This window comes from Aplysia californica, unplaced genomic scaffold (assembly GCF_000002075.1).
Source record: "Aplysia californica isolate F4 #8 unplaced genomic scaffold, AplCal3.0 scaffold00123, whole genome shotgun sequence".
In the NCBI taxonomy this organism is placed as follows: Eukaryota; Metazoa; Mollusca; class Gastropoda; order Aplysiida; family Aplysiidae; genus Aplysia; species Aplysia californica.
Genome location: NW_004797393.1, coordinates 524,249 through 536,673, shown reverse-complemented (window position 1 = coordinate 536,673; position 12,425 = coordinate 524,249). Strand labels below are relative to the sequence as shown.

General features: G+C 40.8%; 1 protein-coding gene across 2 annotated transcripts in view; it reads right to left on the bottom strand.

Moving 5' to 3' along the window:
- The window catches only part of LOC101856884 (RNA-binding protein 5), a 31,025-nt gene extending 19,804 nt beyond the window's left edge, over positions 1 to 11,221 (bottom strand). Inside the window, exons 1-8 of one of the 2 annotated variants that reach the window (XM_005096204.3) lie at positions 11,129 to 11,221; positions 6,041 to 6,391; positions 4,952 to 5,126; positions 4,243 to 4,410; positions 3,546 to 3,612; positions 2,557 to 2,630; positions 1,384 to 1,494; positions 677 to 737 (exon numbers count right to left, since the gene is read on the bottom strand). In XM_005096204.3, coding sequence (XP_005096261.1) covers positions 677 to 737; positions 1,384 to 1,494; positions 2,557 to 2,630; positions 3,546 to 3,612; positions 4,243 to 4,410; positions 4,952 to 5,126; positions 6,041 to 6,384 — 1,000 coding nt within the window. In that variant the 5' untranslated portion in view covers positions 6,385 to 6,391; positions 11,129 to 11,221. Of the gene's footprint in view, positions 1 to 676; positions 738 to 1,383; positions 1,495 to 2,556; positions 2,631 to 3,545; positions 3,613 to 4,242; positions 4,411 to 4,951; positions 5,127 to 6,040; positions 6,392 to 11,122 lie in introns of both variants that reach the window. The other variant, XM_005096205.3, reaches the window with a different exon arrangement.
- Positions 11,222 to 12,425: the final 1,204 nt, after the last annotated feature.

The following is a 12,425-nucleotide window of genomic DNA, read 5'->3' as shown; positions in this document are numbered from 1 at the left end:
CTTTCTTTCCCCGAGCAGACGGTCCCAAACAGTGCCCACGACAAGCATGTGAAAGCTTTTTTATCGAAAGGGACACCGTGACTTGCGTACGACGTAGCCACTTGACTGCACATCAACACCATCCACACACGCGACACATCTGACAATCAAACTGATCCAGCGGTAGCGTGGAGGGAAGGTTACCCAGCGACCCCAGCACAACCTTGACTTCCATCCTTCAGATTCTTCGCAGTCTCCCTCAACTGACATTTTCCCATAGAAGCAGTAAAAAACCCCGACGGCAATATCCTCGCAGGTGCAATGAGATTTACAGTTGTCCGATGTCATTCTCTGGAAAGAATTCTTACGCATTTGTTTGTTTGCTTGTTTCGGTAGATGTTTTACAGCACCATCCACTCAGTTTTGGTCATACATCTGTGCACCAAATTGAACAACTCCTTCAATCTCAGAGGCGACTTGGTGGACTGGCAACAGAGAAATATTGATGACCGTCCTCCGACGATGACTTTGGATTGTAAAAACATTTTTGGGACACGTGTTTGTACCTTACTTTTCTAACATCCTGTGAGTACAAAACACCACAGATACATTATTCCATAAGCTTGAAAGAGTAAACAAAAAACAAATTCACATCAATCAATATTTAAGAAATATGTGTAACATGGAAATTACTTACCCTTACGAGGTAGGTTGCAATTATAACAGTAATCTCTGCGCTTGAAATTGTGACCTAGGCACTGGAATTGAAACAGGTCGGACACAGGATATGAGCAAAGTTAAGCAAACATATGGTGGCAATTTACTTTCAAGGAGAAGCTTGATCACGTTACTTAATGCAATATTTTGAAAGGCAGTGTCAATTAATGGTAGAATCATCAGAAAATGCATATACGAGTCGAGACCTTGTCTTGAATCTGTCACTACTATCTCAACGCATTTGTATTTTCTGTTGAGCGTAAACCCTGAACCACAAGACTGACAATTCTGAAAACTTTACAATTTTTTACATACGCAGCAGAGCGAAGCAAGATTTCAAGAATGAAAAGTTGCGCAAAGGTGACAATGCTGGAACTACTTCTCCCACATTTAGGTAGGGGCAATATTTTAAGGCCATTCAACATTCTTCATCTGTACATTTTTTAAAAATCCTAGTGTATGAAAGAAAAACTGAAATAATTCAAAGCAGCAAAAGCAAAGTAAAAAATAAAATCACTTTCACCATAATGCTTGAAGTCAATAATAGAAAGAAAATAATGAACACATCTAAATGACTGCTATTGCTATGGAGAAAAGCTTGTAAAGACTCTTTTCCAGTCAAACATTCAAGGCATAAAAAGTTGTCTGAACAGGTACATGAAGCCCTCAAATATATTAAGCCCTCACCTTGATGCAGACCCAATCATTCCTCTGTAGATTCGAGTTGTCTCTGTTGCCCGTGCGGGTAACGCTGTAGGCCAGGTGCGCTCGGTACTGGTTGAGCAGAGTGATGGTGCCCTGAGGATAGAACATCGCTGTCAGACACGTTCTCCGCCTCACTGGGGAAGCCCCAAACCAAAAAACCACAAGCTCTCGCGCCCAAAACGAAAAGACAGCCACGCCGCGAGGCGACCACGTAGAGGGGAGGTATAATATATATGAATAAAAGAATATCAACATTTAGGGACATAAAACTTTCTTCCTTCACAGCTTCAAAATAACTACAATTTTTCCATTACCTATCACGTTGCATGTAAATATCAATACAGATATACGTACATCAAAATAGGAAAAAAAACTATGGACTTTTTGCCCACCCCAGAATAAATCAACCACTTTAAACAGTGAAATTCCCCTAAGAAACATGTAGAATACAAAAGAAATGACAGAGCTCATTACAATGTTTATAATATTAAAACAGAGTAAAGCACCTCATTAAGACAGCCCTGCTGAATTTTTTCTTTGAAGAAAAAAAAAAAAAGAGAGGAAACTTTTAAGACAAACTGGTGCCGCTATAGCAATTTAAAAAAAAAAAAAAACCTCCTAAAGGGGTGCTATTTTTGTTCCTTGAAACCTTTACAATATGGACATCCAAAAGAAAAAATGTAGGTCTCGTAAGTCTGGACTATCACGGTTCATAAATATTAAGTAGAGGTAAGCCTTCTCACGTCCAGCGTGGCTTTACGTGTTTCATAAAAATTCCCATCATGCACAAGGCAGGGTGTACCTTCAGTTCAGCGAACATAATGCTATGAGAATAGAATGACTCCTGGTTCCATGACCTACAGTGAGGGGGGAAAAAAAGGTACACTACTGTACCAACTATTCCCATTCCTATGCTGAGTCCTGAGACATTCATACACTTATTTAGCTAAAACTTGCTTACTGTATGTAAGGCTAAAAATCCACCTTTGAGCCTAACCAAAATGCAGGCATGGAATATTACGATAAAATCCAATAAAAGTCCCAAACCAATCAACTCAGGCGGGCTGAGCATCATATCTTGAGACTGGTTCCGCATCGTCGTTACTATGCGGATGTACATGAACCAAAGCTTTTGCTTGCTGATTATTTATCAACCTGTGTATGCTCCATCCAGCGCTGGGCATCAGCTACGTTATGAAACTCCACAAAAGCAAAGCCTCGCGAGACACCTGTGTAAGCAAGGTGGAAACGAATCTTGTTAAGAAAAACATTCAACAAACTCAAAGGGCATCATCAGTTCTAGAACCAAGCCTTGACAAGAGCTGGACAACACCAATAAGGAAGGACACCAGCGCCAAAACCGATCTCCTCCATACTCACCCAGAGCTCCACTCACCACCACACTCTGCTCTGCAAATTCAGTTCCGGTGCAACAGAAGGCACTAACTATCCAACTGTTTCATTCTGCACATGTTTACATGTGTCCATAACTTGTGCACCATCCATCAGACAAGTTCTAACAGTATACTACCATGCACATCCAGAACAATGCACGTCAATTGGTCCTTATCTTTTCACACACATCAATCTCAGTTAGTCTGGAGCACAAGGTTGAAACCCCCCCCCTCCCCTCCAAAACCGTAACAAGCCAAAAATCACTTTAAACTTACAATTTCATGAACTTTATACAAAAAGTGGGACAGGGTATAAAAAAAAGGTTTAAGTCACAAATTTATGAAGTCTGAAATACAAAACCGTGTCCAACATTGCTAGATGCGGGATTAGTGTGTGGACCTAACATTCCAAGGGATGACAGACTGCAGTCATTTAAAAGTCACCAAACCCCCCCCCCCCCCCGACTTTTTTCATAAAAAGTGTGCAGACATTTCATTAGAGTACCCAAAAAAAAAAAAAAGAGTCAGAGGTAGAACAATGAAATAAAAAAATTTGAGGAGGACAACTCCTTCACAGTTTCAAGACAAATACTTTTTTAAAAATTGCCACATTACATCATATTCAATACAAAACACAAACAAAAATGCAATTATTTCCAAAACAAATGACACACATGTATAACATGGTGATATACAACAAAATCAACAATAACACAGGGAACTTTAAGGATTCTAGAAACATCAAATTACCTGAAGATCTCCTGATAAGGCGTATATCTTTGACAGGTAGGCCGAGCATCATCAATTCTGCTCCGATCTGAGAGAAAAGAAAAGCATTTTGTTTAAATTTTGAAAGCGTCAGTTGGGTCAATTACTGCCATCATTTTTAAAAAATAACTTATGTGAAATTTCTACAATTTTACAGGAGCACCAGAAAATTCAATATTGTTACCAAAACAAAACAAAACTATTCGCAAACATCACTAGTTAATATTTTTAAGAATAAAATTTTGATAACTTTTTAACAATCTTTACAGCATTTATTGGTAACAACATTCAGTTTTTTGCCTCTCCTGCAAAACTGCATTTTAAAATTTAGTTTTAATAAAAGTTTTACAGCACTTGCAACACAATAAAGTCATATAAGTGCAGAAGATTAGAGGTGTTACAAGAGAGTAACGAACATTTTTAAAAAAGGAGGGGAGACAAAGACGATAGATGTATGTTTGATAGGAAAGAAGAAGAAAACCACACCAGAGCATCCGCCAACCATCCATGTATTCTTTAAAATGAGAGCAGATTTAGATAGTACTTGAAACACAGGAGCAACAAATAGGCCAAAAAAATCACAGTGTTTTCTTTCAACTGTCCAAACAAACGAATCATTTCATCCCATTCTGACAAGACACATGAACATCAATACAACATAGAAAACATTAATACTCACAATTTTTTCTGTAATATCGACATGAAGTCCTCTCAGAATGATAGTGCGAGATGGTTGGTTGCAAACCCACTTGTCACCGGCCTTGTCATCAGCATTACGAGAGGAGTCACCGCGGAAATCTTCTCTCCCTCTGTATCTATCACCTCTGTCACCTTCTTCTGATCCATACTGTGAAGAAAGAGGAAGTAAAAAGAGCATTCAACAATTATCTTGAGCAAGAAAACAGTAAAATAATTGTTTAAGTAAGAGGTTTAGGGCACTTGCAACACAAAGGTCATATAAATGCCCAAGATTAGAGAAGTTACAAGAGAGTAACAAACACAAAAAAGGAGGGGAGATAAAGACGATGGACTTTTTTATAGGAAAGAAGGAGCAAACCACACCAGAGCACCTGCCAACCACCCATAATTGAAATGTACAAAAAAGCGTGACTGCATTGTGAACAGAAACGTGCAGAATTTATTTTAGTTAGTAAATCTTAATCCAATTGAATTGTATGAGTAGCATAACAACTGTTTGCACACATGCACATAGCAAGCAAAACTTTTTTCCGTGCTGCAAAATGACACCTCTTGGGGTGCAACGAATACAAGGACGAAAAAACTGCAGTTCAAATTGGGCCGATATCAATAAATAGAGGTCAGACAACAAATGACAAAAGACACGTTGCACTGATAAGTATAGGGAACCGTGACCAGTCGCAACTTACATCATCATCAAATGATTCATACATGGGACCCCTCCCATCGTAGTCTTTACTGCCAGAGTGCATCGGGCTGCGATCTCTGTTTCCACTGCGATCCCTGTGTCTCCCTCTTTCCCTCTCTTGACTCCAGTCTCCCCCTCGTCGGTCTCGGTCCGAATCTCTACGACGATCACGATCTCTGAAAAAGGGACATCCAGTGTGAGAGCACACAGCTACGGGGCAACTGACAACAAACTCAAACTGGCTGTGGCAAAGGCATGGAAAAGAAAGAGAGGCTTTCGAGATGGAGAACAAATTGGTAATGCGAGATTTTTAGGGTCCATATAAACTGAGCCCAGCAGCAAACACAAAGTACTTTCACTTTACAACAAACACTCTCATATTTTAGGATTTAAAAAAGAATTTTAAAATAAAAATCTGCTGACCAAGGCAATTGTTTCCCCGGGTAATTAATGTGAAGTAAGTGTTAAGTTAATTCTTTCGGTAGGAAGTGAAGGTAAAAATTCTTCAGTCTAATGTCAATCATGATATTATTCTTGAATATGATTCTAACAAACCAATGACCGTGATTCCAATCAATCTAAAGCCTGCGGCAATGAAATGGACAGAGCTCTAGTTTGAGTAGACCTAGTTCCACGTTTGAGAGCCCTCTATGTCCTACACAGGTAAAGGTGTAAGACCAACTAAAGAAAAGAAAAATGAGTGAGGTGTATATTTATCCTAGATCTAGTTCTATTTCCAAAATCTCGAGACACATAAGATTACTGTAAAGGAGATAGAACCAAAGAGAAGGAGAAGTATACTGTATGGGGGAAAAAAAGACAGGGAGGTGAAAATCCACCAGTTAGACGTTATCTTAAGTGGTGACAAAAAAGTGTCAATTCATTTCCACAGAAATAGCGAGAAATTCGCTGTACCTGCTTACAAATTGCTATAATAATACACTGCATACAAAGTTCATTCTGGAGAGTTTCCTGACCAATTTTCTCCAGAAGTATACTGTAATAGACATTGCACAAAATACTTCCCTCGCCTACAGAATTTAAACTCGAGGACTGTCCCAATCAACGAGGACAACATTGGCGTACTCACCTTCCCCTGTCTCGGTCATCCCGACTTCTCATGTCTCTCTGGTCTCTATCTCGCTCTCTCCCTCGTTCACGGGCCAGATAAGCCCCGTCCTCTACTCCAGGGGGCAGAGGTTCTCGGCCCATGTAATCCCCAAGACTTCTCATCTCCTTCATACGAAGTAATTCTGCCTCTGAGTAATCATGACTTCTGCCCTCAAATCCAGAAGGTCCAAATCTGCCACACTGCAGGGCAAAGCGCTCCATTTCAGTCATATCTTCTTGTCCACCAGTGGCGTTATTACCAGAAAAATTCCCTCCAAAACCAAAACCTTTGCTGTTTTGCTGATACGGATTAGGAAAATCCATTCCAAAGCTGCAGAGAGAGAAAAATTATCTTTCCAATTACAATCATTAGTCGTAGGCTAGATCTAGACTGTTTTATTAATGAAGGGAATGTATACAGACCCAGTAACCGGGAACAAAGTCACAAAGTATACAGACACGGTTGGGGAAATCTTGTGATTTCGGAAAGTTTCAGTTTCAGCGCCCTCTTGAAACAGGGTAGACCTCTGCTTCTAGATCTACGGCCCAAGTCTAGGACAGACATAGATCATAGATCTAGATCTAAATGAAGGCCTCTCTCTCTCACACTGTCTCTCTAGTTCCTTCCCTCTCACAGTGTTTATCTTTTTGACACTACCCGTCCACTTTGAGTGTGTCCTGGTGTCTCCACTCCGTCTCTCTCTTTGTCTCTCTACCCCCCCTCTCTCGATATATTATATATCATCTCTCCCCCCTTACCCCCAAATCTGCCTTTTTTTTTCTCTTTGTTTCTCCCCCCTCCTCTCTCTCTACTTTCTCATTTTCCAGTCAACTGTAGCGTGTGACCTAACTTAAATTTAAATCAACCCCCCCCCCCATCTGTTTCAACGTTGATTTCTTTGTCTATTTTTCTGTTGATCTCTCTCTCTCTCTCTTTCTTAATTTCATTCACTCCACTCTCTCTCTATAAACTCGATCTTGGACTGACAGAAAGCCTCGCTACACTTTTATGCCGTCAGCACACAAAACAATGAATGTCCTATTTCCGATGAAAGGCTTTGTCCACTTTTCAGCGGCACCTTTTAGCAATTGACCATGAGGCTGTATTAAGACGGCGGCTTCAAACAGGATCCATGAATCTAATCAATCAGCACTACCGGGTCTGTATACTTCTTGACTTTATTCCCCGTTACAGGGTCTGCATACACTCCAATTAATAAATGGTAGCATCAATTGCCACCAAGTGACGCGGAGGCAATTGACAAAAATTGACTTTTTGTCAATTGCCACCGAGTGAAGCGGTGTCAAGTCTGAAAACAACACTGTCTTTAGCATTATACATAATGTGTGTCTAATGGGCCAATTTGTTCTCAACTAATTTCATTGGACGAGCATCTAGTCTAGAGCTACGGTACCAACTTGACGTGTTTTCAATGAGACCGTAGGCCTAGATCTAGGCTAGCCTTAGCCTATACTTTGGTGTAGAACCAACACAGGCAATTCTAGAAGTAGGGTAGGTCACAAACGCACACAAACTCAAGCAGAAATTCACGTTATATCGGGGAACATAAATCGGGGGACGGGGGTCAGGAAAAGACACACACACACACAGACGGACAGAGAGGCGAACGCACAACACCGAGCACAATAAGCTAGATCTACCCACCAACGCAAAAGAACTCCAATTTACTCTGTGGCAATTGACAAAAAGTCAATTTTTGTCAATTGCCACCGCGTCACTCGGTGGCAATTGACACTACCTTAATAAATTCACGAAAACAGAATTTTTAAGCATTAATTGAGATAATAGGTAGATCTACATCTAGGCCTATTCTATTTTAAGACATATTTTTAAAAATTCCTAAAACACTGAAATAATTTTTTGAAAGCTTATTATTAGGCCGTCGTTATTCGGACTACATCTAGGCCTATTCTATTTTAAGACATATTTTTAAAAATTCCTAAAACACTGAAATAATTTTTTGAAAGCTTATTATTAGAAAATCGTTATTCGGACTCGGGTCCGGAAAAAAGGAAGTGTCTTGGTTCTATAGATCTAACGTTCAGTGCTTCCAATTTTCCGCCATTTTTTAGTTTCCCCCCCACCTTTTCTGCCGATCCGATGCCCGCCGCCTCATTGATTATGATTGATACCCCCCCCCCCCATGTTTCCCACTTTCTTTGTTGTAGAAAAAGGTAAAATTGAAGATTAGCAGACCACCTGGCACCTGCATATTATGAGCTGTGTAAAAAAAAAGACCGATTCATTCAAATACACAAGCCTGTGTCATCTCGATTGTTTACCAAGAAAAAGTTGTGTTGCTGTGTAGAGCTGAGCATACGGCAACTTTTGATTCCATAGACCAGCGCACAATTCATTACGTAGATCTACGTCAAGATTAGCTTATGGCCTATATTATTGTAATAATGATCAGTTGCCAGGGGGAAAAAGACTGACGCGTATGCGACGTTCAACGCCCGGACCGATAGTGCCCCCCCACCCCCCTCCCTGACACGCACACAGCCACACGTGAGCAGGCCGCCCATCTGACCCCGACAAACGCTAACGAGCCATCTTTAATTGCTTCTGACGATCTCTTGACAAATAAACATTTATTAGAAGCGCCTTAACTTTTCAGGCCGGCCTCAAATTCATCATAAGATAACAACTCGGCTCCTGCACAAAACGCCTTTTTGCCCGAAGTAATCTCGATCTCTACCCAGCCTGAGGCGAGTCACGAGTGAGGCAGGACAGGAAGCCGGAGTCACGAGTCACAGGAAGTCGGAAGTGATGTCATGCTGGACAAGAATCAGAGTCCGAATAACATTTTTTCATATTCGGACTCGAGTCCGAATAATCACTTCGTTATTATTAATTACGTCAAACTTACACTTAGGCCTACAAAGCCAGCAGTAGATCTCTAGATTCTAGATCTAATGATTCTAAGCAGCACAATTCCAAAATGGTGACTGGGTGCAAAAAATGTTGACCAGCATCTATTCGAAATGACTATTTTTCCGAACGCTCGGGATACTAAACTTGAACTCTATTTCTCCGAACGGCTTCCGTTCTCGAGTTTAGTTGGTTATTGCAAGAGTTCTGCAGCATCTGCCATTCTGCGAAGACTGGGAAGAAGCATTTTTTTATTGCACCGAATTCAATTTCTAGAGCTAGAATCCAGAAATTTTTAGTTGTCTGAATATTCAGATAGGCCTACTTCAGTTGTAGATCTAGTAGGGGCAACGTTCCCGGACTATACTTCATTTGAAAATGCCTTCAAAAGGTACTGCAAGAAAACAAGACTGTTCAACTTTGATTATTTATTTTCATGGCGACACCACGTTTGTAATGCAGAACCTGCATGTTACAATAAATGTTGCATTATCAGACAATTATTGACAAATTTCTGGGTGGTAACGAAAGCTAAAGTAGATCTTGATTTGCTACTCAAGAAGCATTGGTGACACAATTCCACTTGCCGCCAAAGCACCCAGTTTGCGTGAAACGTACTCTCAGAGCCGAATTAATATCACAATCGCGACCGGCAAAAATGAACTTTAAATAAAAAGACATGGGATTTGGTTTTCAAATGTATTAAGATCTTTTATATTTGGCCACCTCTATTCTCACCCGGAGTAAGAATAGTGCAGGCGAGTCTTGTGGCTATTCTCACCCGGTGCGCGTTCACCAAATTTTGCGTTCACCCTAAACCACAGAATTCTACACTGTGATAACAGAAAAATTGTAGAATTCTGTGCCGTGAACAAACGTTCCATTACAACTGTAGCCTACTAAAAGCGTACAATTTTGTCTGTGGGCGGTGGAGAGAGAGAGAGAAAGAGAGAGAGGAGTAGCGCGAGAATTTCCGGCCAAAACAAAATGGCGACCCGCGTAGTTCGGCTCGATTCGAAAAGTTAAATAGCCGTAGCATCTTTGTAGACAACCAAATTAATTTACTTTTGTGTTTTAACATCATTTTTTAACTTTGTTTTGGTCAATTTGATCGTCCACACCGATAGACAGTATTCAGAAAGAGACAGAGAGAGAGAGAGAAGAGGGGAGGAGTTGATCTTGCGAGAACTTCCGGCGGGTGAGAATAGCCACTTTCTTTTTATTTTCCCCGGGTCTCTGCAATTTTTTTTTAATTCCCGGGGCCTGGCAGTCACCCTGCTCCCAGCAACTCTCTTTCTGATTGGCCTGCTGTCGTGGTGGCGGAGTTTAGAGGAGGAAATAGCGGTAGCGGAAACCCGCTAAATAGCGGACTATTACTATTGAGACAGGCAATGTTTCCTGACTAGATCTAGAATCTATCCTTTCTAGCTCCTCATGTCTAAGTAGGTCAATTTGTTCAATAATTTCATTGGACGAACATCTAGAGCTACCAACTTGGCAAGTTTTGAATGAGACGTAAGCCTCGGTTACGAACCAACGCAGGTGCTTCAAGAAGGCCACAAACGCACATGAACTCAAGCAGACTGACGCACACACACTTGATCATTGATGTGCTACGTGAATGCGGATCCGACTCGAGACCTGAATTCAAGGGGAGATGGTGCTAGGCGCGCGTGTGCCGAGCCAGGGGCTAGACTGACGCGGGACCAGAACGCAGGCGAGGTGCCGAAATAGGATTATCGGGCGACATAAACCGGCCGCCGCAGGACGAAGGTTAACATGTCACTAGAAATTCTCTAATAATATCCATTCCAGGGGAAGAGACAAAGGAAGGCAAGAGGAATACAAAGTAACACAAGCTCAGTTTACTTTCTTTAGTGCCCCAAATACTAAACCTTATCTTTTACATCATAGATCGGTCCATATCCCACTCTAAAGTCTCTTCTTTATTGCGTAGGTTGGGGTGGTCGCTGCTGCATCGGAAGTCCTTCCGGGAGCGAGATCAGATCTGTCTCTATGTTTTAATTCTATTTCGGCCTCAAGTTCACCTTATCCCCATATAGATTTGGGTTCAATAAAAGAAAAACAAATAAATCTAGTAGCTTATAGCTTACAGAGTATACAATGTCGTCCCCAATTTAAGAAAACAAACAAAAAGTAATTACTTACACTTACAGAAACAAAGATCGTAGCGGCAATATGGCGGACAAAATTCAGCCCGACAACGAATGAATGACAGCGGGCATGCCAGGTAGGTTTCGTCTAATCCCTAAGAAAGAAAGTGAAATCTAAACGTGGGATATTCAACTCGCCAATGTTGCATTTTCACTCGTTATTTAACTAAATATCAGTAAAGACTCCTTTGACAATTTTCTGTTTCAAATAAACGTGCTGCAATGGTATCTATTTATTTTTCAAAGGAAGAAAAAATAATTGCTCGCAAAGTGTGTTTTTTTTTGTCAGCTCTACCCTTCTAATTTGGAAACCGCCAAACTGGCAACTACCTCACAATAACAGCCAAGCCCAGGTCCTGAGTCCTGAGCACAGAATTCTACACCTAGTCAATCATCATTGACCTAGTGTAGCCTAGAATTCTGTGGTCCTGAGTCGTTTTGTAGGCTAGATCTATTTTACCAAGCTAAAGAAGACGCTCTTTTGAAGTGAAGCACACACATAGATGTACACTATATAAAAGGAGATAGCTCTATGAGCACACACAAGCAGACTCGCAAACATACTCGCTCACACAATAAATTGCGCTGAAGATAAAAACACCACTATTCGATACACTTTTGCCTCTCTGTATTGAAGACTTAGTTGTGCTTCTATCACTTTGACAACAAAAAACTGGCAAAGCCTACAAGGCTCGAAAAAAAATCCAGTGTAAAAAAGCGTTGGCCTATCCTATGTATGTGGGTGGGTTGGGGGCTAGGCTCTATGTTGGGGGGGGGGTGTCAAAATCTCATGGCAAACAGCGTTATAGTTATAGTACAACGCACAAGGTCTATACGCTGCTTTTAAATGGGTAAAAAAACAAAACAACAACAACTAACAAAAACCTTGTTGTTGACTTGAGAAAAAAAGAAGCTGTCCCAAAGCTGCAGCCACTCAAAATCAAAAATGAAAACGTCCAACAAATGTCAGATTGTAAGTATTTGGGTGTTACGCTCGGCAACAAACTCGACTGACATGTCATAGAGCCTGCTGTTGAGCAGGGATATGCGCTATACAAATGCTATTTATCATTTATCATTTATCATTATCATGTCCACTATTCTGAGATTCTCTCCTGTATAAAAAGTGAACATAAGACGATTTTTTTCCCGAGAAAGCTCATGTATTTTAAAGTTGTTTTTTTCTGGCCGGGAACACAAGTGTATGTTGTGTGTGCGTGAGTTTGTCGGGATCTGGACAATAAAGATGTATCTTATCTTATCTTATCTTATCTTTAATGCCACGGAGCTTTGGGGGG